Source organism: Mauremys reevesii, linkage group 18 (genome assembly GCF_016161935.1).
Source record: "Mauremys reevesii isolate NIE-2019 linkage group 18, ASM1616193v1, whole genome shotgun sequence".
Taxonomy (NCBI): Eukaryota; Metazoa; Chordata; order Testudines; family Geoemydidae; genus Mauremys; species Mauremys reevesii.
Window position 1 is genome coordinate 16153186 of NC_052640.1, and position 15746 is coordinate 16168931.

Genomic DNA, 15746 nt, shown 5'->3' on the forward strand with positions numbered 1-15746 from the left:
TAGAATAGGTGTATACGTAATTAATTATCTTTGCATCCATTGGTGCCTCAGTTACCTTCCCCACCCCCCACATTGTCATTTGGCTCTAAATGAGTGTTCATTTGTTCCCTCATTTCAGCCTCCTCTTTTGTTGTCAGTCCATGTTACTAGTTTGGGGTCCAGTTTTGCAACCCTCCCCTTATATGAACCATCTTTATTTTCTCAAGCAGTCTCTCCTGTGTCTCTAAAGACTGTCCGCTGGCATAAGTAAGGGTTGTAAGATCAGCCGTTTACTATATATTTCAAGGTGGATGAAAGTAAGCAGGATAAACTGGCCTCAAAGGAAGAAAATGAACAATTGTCAGTGAAGTCTGTTGGGTTGTTAGAATAATGCAATAACTCCCATTTCACTTGGTAAAATGGACTTTCTGCTGAAATCTTTTTTTTTTTCTTTTAGAAGGTTTACAGTAAAAGAAGCAGCCCCTGGCTTTGCTGGCTTGCTTGTGTCTCTTGGCTTTCAGCTGGACTGGTAGTCATCCAAAGCTCTCCTATGAAGTTACTTTTTTGCTGTCACATTTTTACACTCTGGGTATACATAATATTGTGTTAAGAAGCTGATCACACATTCCCTGCTATGTTCAGTTCAGAAAATAGATTTTTTTTATTTTATTTTTTAAAAGAACCATAACATGATTTTAACATGGATCATCTTCTGGGGAGTTATTTGGACTGATGCTGACTTTGCTTCTTAATTCAAAGCAAACCTGCTTTGGTGCTTAATAGTGGAAAATGTTGGCCAGTTCCTTCCTTATGGGATGGGTGATGATGAGATTTATCACCAATCACTTTGTACTCCCCAGAATAAGAAATGATTTAAGAAATGCCACTCTTCGAATTTAGGCTGTAGAACGAACAGCCTTTCATCAGTGATCCACTTATTTTTACTGTTCCGTTTGGAAAGGTTTGGGGTTTTTGCCTGATCTAGTTAATTATGTAGTTCAAACATCATCCATGGGCAGGAGTGTGTGAGTGGGGGGAGACTGTGTTGAATTTAATTCTGCTTTTGATATAGCCACCGGGACATGTAGAGAGAGTGCGGTCAAGTCTTTGGTAAATAACCCACTTCTACATCCTCGAAATTAACTCTACCGTGAAATAAATTAAGCATTTTGCTCAGGTCCTTTATACCAGTGCAGTCGGCATAGTTACTTCACCATACAAGCTATCTGGTGTGCTCTAGGTGTGTATATAAAACCCTGAAACTGAAGTACATCCAAGTGTAACTATTGGGTTCTGTATGACTCAATGTGCTGGTGTTTTGTGTGTGCATGCATGTTAGCAATTGGCTAAAAAATGTTAGTGGCTAAAAAAGAGGAAAATCTGTCAAGCTGACTAATAGACCTCAGGCGCTCCCTGTGTATGTAAGTTTGTGGACTTGTATATACTAATATGTGTATCATCTTAATTCCTGATCAAAACCTGGGGAGGGAGTGGGGGGAGAAGGAGAACTGTTTCTTAAATGTCTGACAAGAAAAGGAATGTACAAAGGGCTTGTCCTTCCCACAAGCCTGTATGCCAACATTAAATAAGCAGCAGGTAGAGAAGAAGAAAATTCTGTTGGAAGATTGTGATATATAACCTTATCCCAGGAAAACTCTCCCTCAGTTTAGCTTCTGCTAGTTCATCTGAAGATCCCAGGAAGAGAGCAAGTTTGAGTCTGTGTCATGTTGAGCTCAGTACACAACTGCTGTTTGTTGAGTCAAATATTAGATATTCTAGCATGTATTGTGTTTAGCTACTGTTTTTTTTTTTTTTAGTAAATCTCTCTGTAGTATTAATTTAGCATGTGGCTTGCTCATAGCACTTGGCTAGCAAATTACAGGTCTACAGTAGTGCAAAGGAAAAAGAGAGCATTATCTATGGCTATGCAATCACAGTAAGATACAGTGTTTTCCCATTCATTTAATATGATCTCATAGTGGACAGATTTTCCCGATTAAATACTAAGCTATAGCAACATAAGCGGCATTTCAAGAGAAGTATGATTTACCCAGAGTGCAGTGTCTTATGTCTTCTTTTTAAAAGAAATCGTGTTTGGAAAAAACGCCCTGTTGAATTTAGTTCCTGAAGCTGAGCTGATGGACCATTAAGGAGAAAGGATGGTCTTGTGACCAAGGCACTGGAGAGTGAGTCAGGACACCTAGGTTCAATTCTGGGGTCTGTCACAGACTTCTGACCTTGGGCAAGTTACTAAAGCATGATGTGCCTTTGTTTCCCCATCAGTACAATAAGGATAATGTCTGCCTCATTTCTTCCCTCTCAGGAACGTTGAACTAAATTCATTGTCTGAAAATCCCTTTGAGCTCCAGGGATGGAAGGCACTATAGAGTGCCAAGTTTTGTTTTGAACAGTAATTACTTACTCTTATGAAGGTTTTGTCTCTGGGTATGCCTACGCAGCAAAATAAATAAACCCAGCCCCCGCTGCAGCAAGTCTCACGGCCTGAGTCAACTCACTTGGAGCTAAAAATAGAAGTGTTGTCTCGGTCTGGAGCCCAGGCTTGAAAACCTGGTGAGTGGAGAGAGTCTGAGCTTGGGCTCCAGCCCAACCCTGAATGAGTCTACACCGCTATTTTGAGCCCCCCCAACATGAGCCCAAGTCAGTTGATCCAGACTCTGAAACTCGCTGCTGCAGGTTGTGTAAACGTACCGAAAGAAACACCTTTTTCTTTGCACTACTCGGAAAGTGTTTCGTGCTTCTCCCAATATACTGCTACCTGTAGAGGTCAGAAGATTCATGTTCTTTTTGGCAGAGTAAGTTGACTCTGTATCAGAGTCGCAAAGGGACAGGTTCCTCTGTTAGTTTCTTTTCTTTCGATTCAGTATCTGATCTTCCTATGTAAATACACCAGCTTCAGTTTCTCTTTGAGCCTTAGTGGGATATGAACCACAATCATACCTACTTTATAGATGTTTCATTTTGTTCCCAATGCAACATTCAAAGTCTAAACTGAGTGCTCATCAAAACAGATTTGGGATGGTTTAGGTCATTTGCTCCAGTACATGTTCTGTGTGTCTCCTTCCCTATTTAAAGGCTATCAGTAATTATGGTGTTCTGAAGGTCACCGGGCACCCATCATTCATCATAGTTATTGAGCATTACTTTTAATGCAGTGGGGTGATTAACATTACCTGCTTTGAAGATGGCTGGGATTTAAAGCCTGGGATTTAAAGCATATTCAGTTAGCACCAAAATGATCTGAAAAAATCCTTGCTGTGGCAAGGCAAGATGATAAAGAACCGAGACATCTTTCTTGTGAAAGTGACAAATTGCCCTTTCTGATCCAGAGGGCCAGCTTGCGTGGTAGAGCTGTGCAGTACATTAGTCTTCAGCTAATGGAAAAATGGGGGGAGAATGGAAGAAGAAAATACTGAGGTGGAGTGCAATGAATAGGGCATTTTTGTTACCGCCTTGGGTTCAGGTTTTTTGTTTTCTCTCCTCCAGAAACAACTTTGCAGCAGGCCTATAATTTACCAGGGTCATCCAGCAGGTTAAGAAGGAGGCAGTGCCTTTGGAATCCCTCTTCCCTACACTTCCATTCTTAAAACCCTGTTTACAATCTCCTGCAGTTCTCTAGCTTTGTGAAAAAGTGCAGTGGGTCAGCTTCCCCTTTAGCTTCATCCATCATTCCAGTCAATTAGAAATAGTTGAGGGCCAATTGACCAGTCTTCCATTAACTGAGACACTTCAGATTGTTAAAATAGCATAAAAGCCCTCTTTGTAGACCGCTGGGCAGAGATTGTAGATTTCCCTGTTGATGGGCAGTTACCCGTGGCTGAACAGAGCCCTAGTGTATTTTGTTGCACTTCAGGGATGAATATTACTACTTCTTTTCTTGTTCTGTTTGATTTTTTTTTCTTTCTTTCCCTGAAAGGTGTGGTGTCTTGTGGAGAGCTCAGATCATGAATTGCACTGGTCTGTTACAAAATTCTTCTTTGTTTGTGGCTGAAAACGCTTTCCAAAATGACTTTCCAGTGGTTGAAAAGTCCAGTTTTTAACACTGGCTTTTCAAGGCCTTTGGCATCATTCTTTCTTTATCTAATAACAACAGGTATATCTCCAATTATTATTTATCTCCTCCTAGAGCTCAAGGGGACCTTGAAAGATCATTAAGTCCAGCCCCTGCCTTCACTAGCAGGACCAAGTACTGATTTTTGGCCCAGATCCTTAGGTGACCCCCTCAAGGATTGAACTCACAACCCTGGGTTTAGCAGGCCAATGCTCAAACCACTGAGCTATCCTCTACCGCCCCCCGATCTGTTTAGCATGTCTGTATCTGAAGGGCAAGGAGAGTATGAAACTGCTCCAAGAACAGCTAGTGCATTGTGGTGTACAGCTTGGTTCATTATGGTATCGTGCTAAGTGAGCTTGTTTTTTGATTAGGGGAAACATTTTTCTTTTGTGAAGGCTTGACTGACTTGAGGATGTGGCTTTTGTGAGTGCCCATTTCATAGAGTTGAAGGGCAGAAGTGACCACTAGATCATCACCTGACCTCCTGTATCACACAATAGAAAAGTGCCTTAACCCTAAGACCCAACTTGGCTTGGGCTCCATATCAAGTGACAGTTGCTTTAACTGCAGAACGCACTGAACATGAGCACTTAAAAGATAAAGTTTCCGTTTATTATTAGCAGTAATTCAGTATGACCTGCAGGCCCCAACCAAGTGTAGATTCCTGTTGTGCTAGAAACTATACAGATATAATAGTCCCTGCTCCAAAGAGCTTACAGTGTTAAGGCTTGTCTACATATGGAGTTATTCTGCAATAGCTATTGCACTTTAAATTCACTCCCTACCTTAACCTGAAGTATCTGTTCAAGAGTAGACTGATCCTGAACGTCTGATCCTGCAAAGACTGACTTGTGCGCTTAACTTTACACATGTAAGAAGTCCTATTATATAAAGCCATTGCAAAGATTAGGGTTTCATTAGAAAAGTCAGACAAAGGGTAGGAGACAGGAATTATTCTCATTTTTATTCAATTAGAAATATCTGTTTTAAGTATGCCGAGATTTCTAGTATATTTCTAGTAATCAACACATTTTGGCTTTGTCTACACTAGGCTTTTTTGGACAAATGTCCCACTGGTGTAAACAGCCTTGCTGTCTTGCTAAAACCTACAGACCCGCTAGCTAATAGTAACCTGTAGTAAGCAGTAACCTGAGTATAGCCTCCACTGCAATCCAATAAACAGAAGGAGGGTTATTAGATGGACGTGCTTTGAATGTTTTTCAAGAGTGCCTGTTTTGGTGGGAAGAGGTAATCTCCTGTAATTTAAACAGTTTCATAAGCAGAGAATAAAATAAAACAACTTTTCCTCAATGCAGGATGTGAGATCCTTCTGGGGGAGCTTATTCTTTTATTAAACAGATATAAAATAATCACTTTGATGGAAAGATAATTCTAGGAATCAAAATGATGATGGTTCTAGGGACTGCAATATTCTAATGCAAAGTACGCCCTCTGAGATATTTCTGTATGGCAAATCACTCTGCTTTTAACAAAACAAGAATTACTATTTTACGGTTCTTGCCTGAAATGTCAAAAGATATTTCAACTGCACTAAACTTTTACAGGCTGGGGATAAATTGATTGTTTTTTTTAACAATGTCTTGTTTTTAGAGGCTGCTGGAAATGTAAGCACAGCTAAACAGGGATGTGATTCATCCACTGACAAAAAGCAAGGAGAAAAGCCTTCAGTATTGATACGCTTTCTCACTAACTGGATTGGGACCTACTTTTTTAATAAAGTGGCGTTGACTTCTGATTTTCTTGTGACAGCACCAAAGAGATGATGGCTCGTATAATGCCTCATACATTACACTCAGTGACTTCTCTCGGTGACACCTTGGAAATATGCTCATTTATCACAAGAGAACTCTTGCCATGATTTTATGTAAACGCTCTTACATTTCTGTAGTCTGACCATCACGCTTGAAAGGTTAAATGAGATGTTGTGGTCTCTGGAAGGCAAGGCAGAGAGTAACGTCTCTCTCCTGCTGGAGCTGTCAGAATCCTGAACATCTTTCTGACTGCCGAGGATTGGATAGGAGCCCTCTTCAGAGACCGACTATGCTGTTGCTTAATCGCTGTAAAGCAATGGCTCAATCTCAACTTTCCCATATTGGGATCCATCCCCCATTTAACAATATGGAAAGGGTAAGGTTGCCACAACCCCCTGACAACTGTTCATGATCCCCAGAATGAGAAGGCCTATACTGAGTGACACCAAGCATGACCTCTCTCAGGCTGCTCACGTTTGCCTGGTTAGTACCCTAGCAAAGTGAGCAAAGGAATGGGATGTGGGTCCAAACTGGAGTCTCCTGCTGCATGACAAGGATAGGAAACCGCCACTAAGACTAGCCATTGAGGGAACCACATTTGAACTGTTACAAGTCTGCACAGACTAGCAAATATCAAAATGTCTGTCAAGTCAAGTTTGTACTAAGTCCTTAAATAATTGAGTGGAACTGGTTAAATGTTTGAAACATTGGCTTCATGCAGAATCCTGTTAAGCAAAGGGGTTGTGCAGGATATTTTTTGAGCTATGCAGAGAGATTCATTTGATGCCTTTTGAAGAATTTTGAAAGTGGCATTGAGTCCTGAGTTCTGTGATTGAGACACAGAAACCATAATTGAAACTAAACATTTATTTTTTTCCCCATTGTTGTTACTTTACCAAAAACTTGAGTCAAGAACATTAAAAAGTTTTTGGAGATCAAAGAGCAGCGTCCTGGAAGTCAACTCGGGGAACTGAAGGTTGGATGACATTCCACCCTTTTCACTCGCATGTCCCTGGATAGTTCATGCAGTAAGAAGGTAGATCCATGCAAATGCAACGTGGGTAGCTGTCTGCATTGGGAAATCTACCTTGAACTAGTCAGGCTTTTAATCTTTCGATGCGCAGGACACACTTTTCCAGCTGATAGCAGGCTACATTAGGAATGCAAATCCATATCACATCTCTCAGGATCATCATTTTAGAAGCAGCCAGAGGATAAAAACAAGCAAGAGTATTCATTTAAAGTCAGTGTGCTCTAGTCTGCAGTTCGCTCATGTTTAAGTGCCAGGCTTTAAAGATTTTTCTTTGCCCACAGGCAGCCTGGATACAAAGGGAGATTTTATTATTTTTAAGTAAAAATATTACAAAAAGGACAAACTACTTTTTGCCTCTGTCAATTTTCCTCAGTTTGTTATCACAAAACATGGTTTGCCTCACAAAACTTTAGGGAAGGAGGAGAGAAACTAGGTAATCCAGTGGCCTCAAAATGCAGCCAGCAGGGGAAGGGGGGGAGAGAGAGAGAGACAAAATCCTCAACTTTAAAAGGTATGGGGATTTGATACCATCTGAAAGTTGGCAGGGAAGGTTACAGAGAGGGGAATACAATGGATTATGTTGAATGGACTTGGATATTGTGTAATTCTGTTTTACAGTGAAGAATAATGGATGGTCCTGAATTTTCAGTTCATTACAATGTGTAAACTGCCTTCTGATTATAGAGAACCTCTACTTAAGGTGAAACTTTTCTGTTGGTTGGAGAAAATGGCTTCACTATAAGGGGTTGGAATTAAAGCATATGATGATTTGTTTTGTTTTTCTTGGGAAAAATATGCAACTCTGAATAGATTTTCCATAGGACTTAGTTTCCCCTTTAGCCTATGGTGATAAAACATAAAATGACTCTTAAACTGCAGAATACTTGCAAGATTCAGCATGTATCACAAGTCATTGGCAGTAGTGATTAGAGAAATGAAAGCTTGAAAACTGCTGAAATGAGTGATTTCCTGTGGGATTTAAGCATATTCAGGCTGACAAATTTTGCAGTATTAATTATGCTGTGATTTCAGTGGGAAATGGAGTTGGGCCTGCTTACACCACCAGTGAATTTGGTCCAGTGTGCATATTCCTTTTATGATTTGCCCCCTTTCCTGTTTGGTCAAGATATCCACCTCCAGCTTAATGCCTGTACTGAAGTCTGTGACAGGGTTAATATTAGGGTGACCAGATGTTCCTATTTTATAGGGACAGGCCTGATTTTTGGGTCTTTTTCTAGATAGGCTCCTATTACTCTTCACTCCGTCCCGATTTTTCACACTTGGTGTCTGGTCACCCTAGTTAGTATTAATGTCTACCTGGACACGAAAACTATTCACTAGTTAAAATATAAGCCCAAATTGCAATAACAGGTATTATCCGGAATGTCAGAATATAGCTGTAAATAAAGTAAACTGAACAAGGGCACCTTAACCAGCTTGTTTCAAAGAAGGTTACAGATCGTGTGAGGATTAAATGAAATATTTTTTTTCCCCTGTGGCGTCTAAAAAGAGAATTCAAAAGCTTTGCTCCTGTTCATCTGCACAAAGTCCATTTGAAAGTGGTCTCTCCTTCAGGAGTCGAGAGAAGGCACGTCACCACCTAGGATGCTAGCCAGCATACCATGGGGATGAAATGTAATTTCCTAAATAAAATGCTATAAAACACTACACGGTAGTTTTAGTGATGACACTGCTCACAGGTACAGGATATTTAAATCTTAACAGAATTAAACTCAACAGCTGCCTGGGAACAGTTTCATCCCCATCATTTTATTTCCATATGAAGTGAAAAGAGAGAGACTTACCCACAACCATTCCGTAACAGGATCGGTTAGCGTTGCAATTGATTCTACACAGGGCACAGTACTTCACTGCTATTTTTTTTAAACATTTCATTATTGAAATAAGCGTAGAAGGAATATCACAGATTCTTCTTACATCTAGTAGGACTTGCCTTTGTAAGCATAGGCCCCGATTCTGCTTTAGGCTCTGTACTCTTAAACCTGTGCACAGCCCACTGGCTTTAGGGAGTACAATGAAAGGAACTGCTATACCATTGGACCTAGCCAAGGATTGCAAGTGTTTTGGAAAAGTCTTATTTCTCAAGCTGTAAACCAGTGTTTCATTGTCCATGTATTGCGACACTTCTGAAATTCATTCATCCGTCAGGAATATCTCTTCTGATTTCTGTTGCTATGTGAGGCACACAAATTGCACAAGGGAAAACGTAACAGAAATGTCTGCTTGGGAGGCAGAAGAATCATCTTCAGGTAGCTTTCCTCAAGAGAACCATCCTTTTGTAGAGAATTTTCATTCTGTTCAACAGTGGACTATACAAGGTTGCCAACTTTGATTTGCAGAAAACGGAACACCCTTGCCCTGCCCTGCCCCGCCCCTTCTCAGAGGCTTCGCCCCCGCTCACTCCATCTCCTCTCCCTCTGTTGCTCGCTCGCTCTCCCCCACCCTCGCTCACTCACTCATTTTCAGTGGGCTGAGGCAAGGGGTTGGAGTGCTGAAGGGGATGAGGGGCTCTGGCTGGGGGTGTGGGCTCTGGGGTGGGGCTGGGGATGAGGGATTTGGAGTGCAGGAGGGGGTTGGAGTCCAGGCTCTGGGGGAGGGTCAGAAATGAGGGGCTTGGAATGTGGGTGGAGGCTTTGCGCAGGGGGAAGGGGTTGGGAGATGTGTGGGGGTGCGGGCTCTGGTATGGGGCCAGGGATGAGGGGGTTGGGGTGCAGGAGTGGGCATCAGGCTGTTACATGGGGTTGGGGTGTTGGGAGGGGGGTGCAGGCTCTAGGAGGGAGTATGGGTGCAGGAGGGTGCTCAGGGTTGGGGTAGGGGAGGGGTGTGGGAGAGGGTGCAGGGTGTGGGCTCTGGGTCCCACTTACCTCAGGAGTCTCCTGAAGCCACCAGTATGTCCCTGTGGCTCCTAGGTGGAGGCACAGCCAGGTGGGTCCGCATGCCGCTGCTGCCCCCGCCATTCCCCATTGGCTCTTGTTCCCAGCCAGTGGGAGCTAGCGATCGGGGTGGGGGCAGCACATGGAGCCCCTGCGGCTGCGCCTATGCCAAAGAGCTGCAGAGAAATGCCAGCCACTTCTGGGAGCTGCATGGAGCCAGGGCAGACAGGGAGTCTGCCGTAGTCCTGCTGCACTGCTGACCAGGCTTTGAATGGCCTTATCAGTGGTGCTGACCGGAGCGGCTAGGGTCCCTTTTTGACTGGGTGTTCCGGTCAAAAACCAGATGCCTGGCAGCCCTAGTTGGCTATGTTGTGTATATACTACAACTTTTAACTGAGATTGTAACCAGTTAGGCCTTATCTATACTGTAGGATATTCAGCAGGGAAAAATTCCCACTACTGCTACCACCAGTTCAGTTGTGCGATTCTTTGGCTAACCATATTTCCTTACTTATCATCACTTTTGACCAAGTCAGATATGTGTTTTAGCGTACTGAGTAGCTAGAAGGCCTTGATAAATTTATTTATAGCCTTGTTATACACTGCTACTGAGGTCTGAAGAGTGTATTTTTATCAGTTGGAAATAAGTTTTTAATACTAAATAAGATTAAATGCTCTGAAAGAAATGGCCCTGTTTACTGTGGAGCATGGTGGGGGGTTTTTTGTTTTTGTTTTGTTTTGTTTTTGGTGTGTGTTATGCACAGATACTCCACTCATCTTAGATTGGGCATAGCAGGGAAAGTGCAAATCAAGTATAAATATGAAGAAATAGTCTCCGGTAAATGTCTCCGGTAAATGGGCAATAAATGCGGAGCCTTGATGTCCACTTCAAATGATCTCCACTTAGGTTATTCAGTCAGGCCAGCCTACCCTCAGCTAGTTATTCTTGGGTCAGTAAAGCCCTCCCTTCTGAATCTATATTTCCAGGCATCTGACATTGTACATTGTTTTAAAAACAAACAAACCCACCCTTCTAGGTAGTGACAGTATAAATGACAAACATGTTCCATTTTTATTTCCTAGGAGCAAAGCCCCAGCAACCAGACATCAATAACAATGATGCAAGAGCCTCAGGAGATGGTAGAGGAGACTGTTACTGTTGAGGAAGACCCGGGTACCCCTACTTCCCATGTGTCTATTGTGACTTCAGAAGATGGAACCACAAGGAGAACTGAGACTAAGGTAGGAATTTCTGGACCGTGCTGAGTATGATTTAAGGGCATTAGAAGGGTTATTTCAAAGGTAAGGTTTGCTCTCCGTTTTCATAAGAGGTCCATTGGGGAGAAATGGTAAAACTTCAGCCTCACACAGGAATTAAAAAAATAAAATTAGTGGCATGTAGAATAGAGCAGTACGATAATCATGCCTCTGTGTCTCTCAAACTATATACAATCCTTAGTAATGGTGTGAGTCTGCCTATTGCTTTGTTCCTCAGAAAATAGTTTTCCAGTTTCCACAGATTTTGTTTTAAATATCACCATGATTGCACATGAGTAAGGCTATGTTTTAGTCACGGGTATTTTTAGTAAAAGTCATGGACCGGTCATGAGCAGTAAACAAAAATTCACGGCCCATGACCTGTCCATGATTTAGAGGGATGGCTTGGGGAGGGGGGCCCTGGGGGCAGGGGCGGCTCTAGGCATTTTGCCGCCCCAAGCACGGCAGAGCCCCCCAGTGGCTTGCCACCCCAAGCACGTGCTGGTGCCTGGAGCCGCCTCTGCCTGGGGGTGCTGTAGATGCTGAGTGGGTACGGAGGACACAGTGAGTGATAGAGAGGGGGCGCGGCCCGGGGGTGGCTGGGGCAGGCCGTACCTAGCTCCTGGGAAGCAGTGACCTTAGCTCCACGTGCTGTGTCTGCTCCACTTGAAGTCCTGTTTCTGCAGCTCCCAATGGTTGGGAATCATAGCCAGTGGGAGCTATGGGGGCAGTGGCTATGGGCGGAGGCAGCACATGGAGCTAGGAGCTGAGGGATGGGAGTTCCTGTCTCCTTTGCAGGAAGCCTCCCCCAGGTAAGCACCGCCCTTCACCCCAATCCCCAGCCCTGATCACCCCTCGCCCCCCCCCCCACAAACTCCTGCTGCTGGGGGGTCCAGAGACTGCCCCAGCAGCAGCCAGTGCGACTGGCTCAGGGGCTGCCCAAGCTGCTTAGGTGGCTCCCGGGCCAGCTGCTCCAGAAGTCACGGAGCGGAGGTCATGGAAAGTCCTGGAATCTGTGACTTCCATGACCTCTGTGACAAACATGGGGCCTTACATATGACTGATTCAGTATTGTTTCTGTCAGTACCATGTAGGTAGACTATCAGGTTTATTATGAATATAATGTTACTATTGGCCTTCCTTCCCGTCACTCACTCTGCTCTTGTTTACTCCCCTCACGTTGTCTTGTGTTAGGTTAGTTTCCGTTTTCCATGGGACAAGTACTGTGTGTTTGGCGCTCCCTGGCAAGCTTTGCAGAGCTCTTAGAATAGCTTTGTAGCTACAGTTCTGGACCTCAGCAGTTACGCTGACATCTTTACTAGGGTTTGGTCCAGTGAAGGGTCAAAGATGTTTCTATTTTTAAAACTATTAAACAGCATTCGTTAAAATGAGGTTGTCCAGCTGTTTTCCCCTTTAGATTGGACATAAATGGACAGCCAAAAAAAGTTGTACAGAAGTCACCATGTTGGTGTTTGTGTTTACTGGCATTCCAGAATTGCAGTCGCTTAAGACATCAGTTCGGAGGGTCAGATCTCAAGCTAAAGGGGCACAATTCCACTGAAGTCAACAGAGCTGCACACGTTTACACTGTTTGACGATCTTTGTGTGTATGTTCTTTTGGCTGTTCTAAATGCATCTTTAGATAGTCCAAAAAACCTGGCCTTTCCTAGTAAGTTTGTATATAGGATTTAAAAACCACCTCAGCCTCCTCCCATTTTATTTGAGGGATTTATAGTTCAGTATTTTAAGATTTAAAAACAGTGTGTTACAACTTTAAATTATAGGGACTAAGTATATTTATACCTTTTTCTAGCAAAAAAAGTATACAGGGAGGAAGTAATAAATGTAGATGCTGATGAAATGGAGCAACTTTTTTAATAAACTAATTATAATGCATAGCTTTATGAGACTCTAACCTAAGCCTTGCACAGGGATACAATGGTAGATGTGACCTAAAGGGTAATGGAGTCTGTAAAAATAGCAGAGGCCTCCTTTCCATACAATGGCTGTTAGATTAGGGTACCACATGGATGATATAGTTTGTCTAAAATAGTCATACTGCTGATAAGCAACATGTTCGTTCTCATAGCATGAAGAGTGTAATCTTATCTTACATGATATACCTGCTATTTCACCCTTTCCCACATACCTTAAACAAATACTGTACCTGTTCTCTCTCACTCACACTCACACACCGTTTTTCCCATGCACTGAAGAAAATCCGATAGAGAAAAAGATGTTTAAATTAACATGTGATATCAAAGAATAAACCTATTTCAGGTACATCCCAAGCATTGTAAAATTGAGTAGAAAATTGACATGGTTTAAGAGTTGGGAATATAGTCCAGTGGCGGATTAGTCACTAGGCCCCAGCCAATTGGGGGGACCCCGTGCTCTGACCCGCTCCGCCCACACAGCACTTCTTCTGCCAGGGAGCGGGGTCGGGGCGTGGGATCTTATCCCACTCCGCCTGCCCACCCAGCTCTCCTGCCAGGGAGTGGGAGAAGCTCCCGCGCTCTGATCCTTGCACACACACCCCGCTCCTCCACAGGAGCTCCAGGCGGGTGGTGCAGGGCAAGCCCCCGCACTCTGACACTGCTCCTCCCCAGCAGGAGTACCAGGCGGGCAGGGGAAACCCCTGTGCCCCAACCCCGCTCCATCCCTCAGGAGTGCCGGGTGAGTGGAGCGGGGCAAGCCAGAGGAGTGCCAGGGAAGTGGGGGGGACTGCAGGTGGAAGGGGTGGTGAGGGACCCCCACTTGCTCTGGCCCAGGGCCCAACAAAACCCTAATCTGCCTCTGCATGGTCTTTTCATTTATGTCACTGTTAAATCCACTTCAGTCTATGTACTAAACCCAGGGAAATTTAGGAACGTAGAAGAGCCATTTTACTAAAGTAATAGTTCTGTTAAAGTCCAGTTTTGATTCAAGAAGTGATGTTGAAATGTCCAAAATGCAGGTTGGCCAAACCACTTGTAATTTGGTCAGAAAAGGCGACGTGGTTTTAAAGGGGATCACCGCTATCTTTGAAAGTATATACTTTTTAATTCTATATTTTAATATGGCTTAGATTTTAACAGCCACTTAGAAATCCAGCTGGTCTTCAGCTTATAGTTGGCTTGGTAGCAAATGCAAAAATGGAGACAGCTGCAGTTCATTTGCTAGTGCTTTTCTCTGGAAGTTGATTGGCATTAGTCTAGTTAGGTGTTTTTATAGCTCCCGTCATTGCAGTATCTGAGCATCTCTCAAAGAAATTTGGTTCATGGTTACCTCTGTGAGGTATGGAATTACTGTCCCCATTGCACAGATGAGGAGGTGGAGGCACAGTCACACAGGAAGTGTGTGGCGGACTCCAGATCTCCTGACTCGCTCTCAGTCTTGTACCATAAAACTGTCCTTCGTCCCAGAGGTTTAGATACTAGCTTGGGACTCCAGAGACCCAGGTTCGATTCCCTGCTCTACCGCAGGCCTCCTGTGTGACTTGTGATAAATCAGTCTGTTTCTCTCTGCCTCAGTTGGAAATAATGGGACTTCCTTATCTCATATGGTGAAGATAAATACATTAAAGACTGTGAAGGGCTTAGATACTACAGCAATGGGCACTACGGTAGTACCACCCGTCAGCTCACCTGTCTTCAAGATGCCCTTTATGGTCACCTGTGACAGTGGGATCTGTTTGGCACAACAAGTGGTCAGCGATGACCGTTAATCACTCTCTTGTCACTGACCCAACCATCTGTCCACCTGGGTTTGACCTGCTAAGGCACCTGTGGTCATCTCTGAACTGGTTTCGAACAGGACAGGGCAACTGTGTGGCCAGTCTCTTTAAACGGGGTTTTTCTAATGACCCATGATGCAGCTGCAGTCAGTGCAGACTATGTCACATATCCTTGATGAGTGCCAACTTGTTTTGATGGCAGGCTGCCGGTTCTCCACCTGGCTGAAGATGACACCCTCAAATGGCTGGGCACATTGCATGTACGCTGAGTACTACAGTAATAAAATGATAATGAAAAGCTGACATAGATTCATCCAGAGCTGCTTTCACACATCCTGGCCCAGGACTCCTAGCAGCGGAAAATCAGGCTGGAGGGAGTGGTTGCAGCAGTGCAAGGAATCGTTACCCTTCCCCTATGTTTGGGAGCTCCCAGATGGCCAGTGTTGGATGGGGAGAGGATATGACAGTGTATGGATATGCTAATTTAGTACATCCCCCTAGAAAATTACCACTAGCAAAATCCTAAGGAATTGCTGTCACCCCAGTGGCTTAAAATAGTGACTCTAGCCCTGCTTCAAGTGTGCGCTCACTTTTTTGCACCCCTTTTAAAAGAACAGTATTTCATACACTAGAATTAGGGCTGTCTTCAGACACACAAATGTTAAATCTATTTTATGTGATGTTTAATGCATTACTTTAATAAAAGTGGTATTAAAAATTGACATGGTTCCTGTTTTATGTCTATATATACATGCTCCATATCCCGCTCCCCACACCTCTGTCTGTCAGCCAGCAGCTCATTACCTTGCCTTGCAGCTCCCCCCAAATGCAATGCAAAATGGGCTCTAGTCCAATTTAACCCTTCCCTCATCTGCGACTTTACTCCTACCATGCACTGGTACAGATAGTGTTCCACTTCCCACCTCATGCGTTACAAATCTACTTTCCTCCCATGTTCCAGTCAATTTCCCTCCAGATTTCCAGGCAAATCATCAGTCTCTAGTTCAGTTCTGCCCCATTGTAG

The 15746-nt window shown here is 43.7% G+C and overlaps 1 protein-coding gene across 12 annotated transcripts in view; it reads left to right on the top strand.

The window, feature by feature from the left end:
• The window catches only part of ARVCF (ARVCF delta catenin family member), a 429897-nt gene that overhangs the window by 292145 nt on the left and 122006 nt on the right, over positions 1-15746 (top strand). For 8 of the 12 annotated variants that reach the window (XM_039504866.1, XM_039504865.1, XM_039504868.1 and 5 more), the window contains one exon: positions 10834-10992. In XM_039504866.1, coding sequence (XP_039360800.1) covers positions 10867-10992 — 126 coding nt within the window. In that variant the 5' untranslated portion in view covers positions 10834-10866. Of the gene's footprint in view, positions 1-7472; positions 7557-10833; positions 10993-15746 lie in introns of those variants that run through there. The other 4 variants (XM_039504856.1, XM_039504857.1, XM_039504863.1 and 1 more) reach the window with 1 other exon arrangement.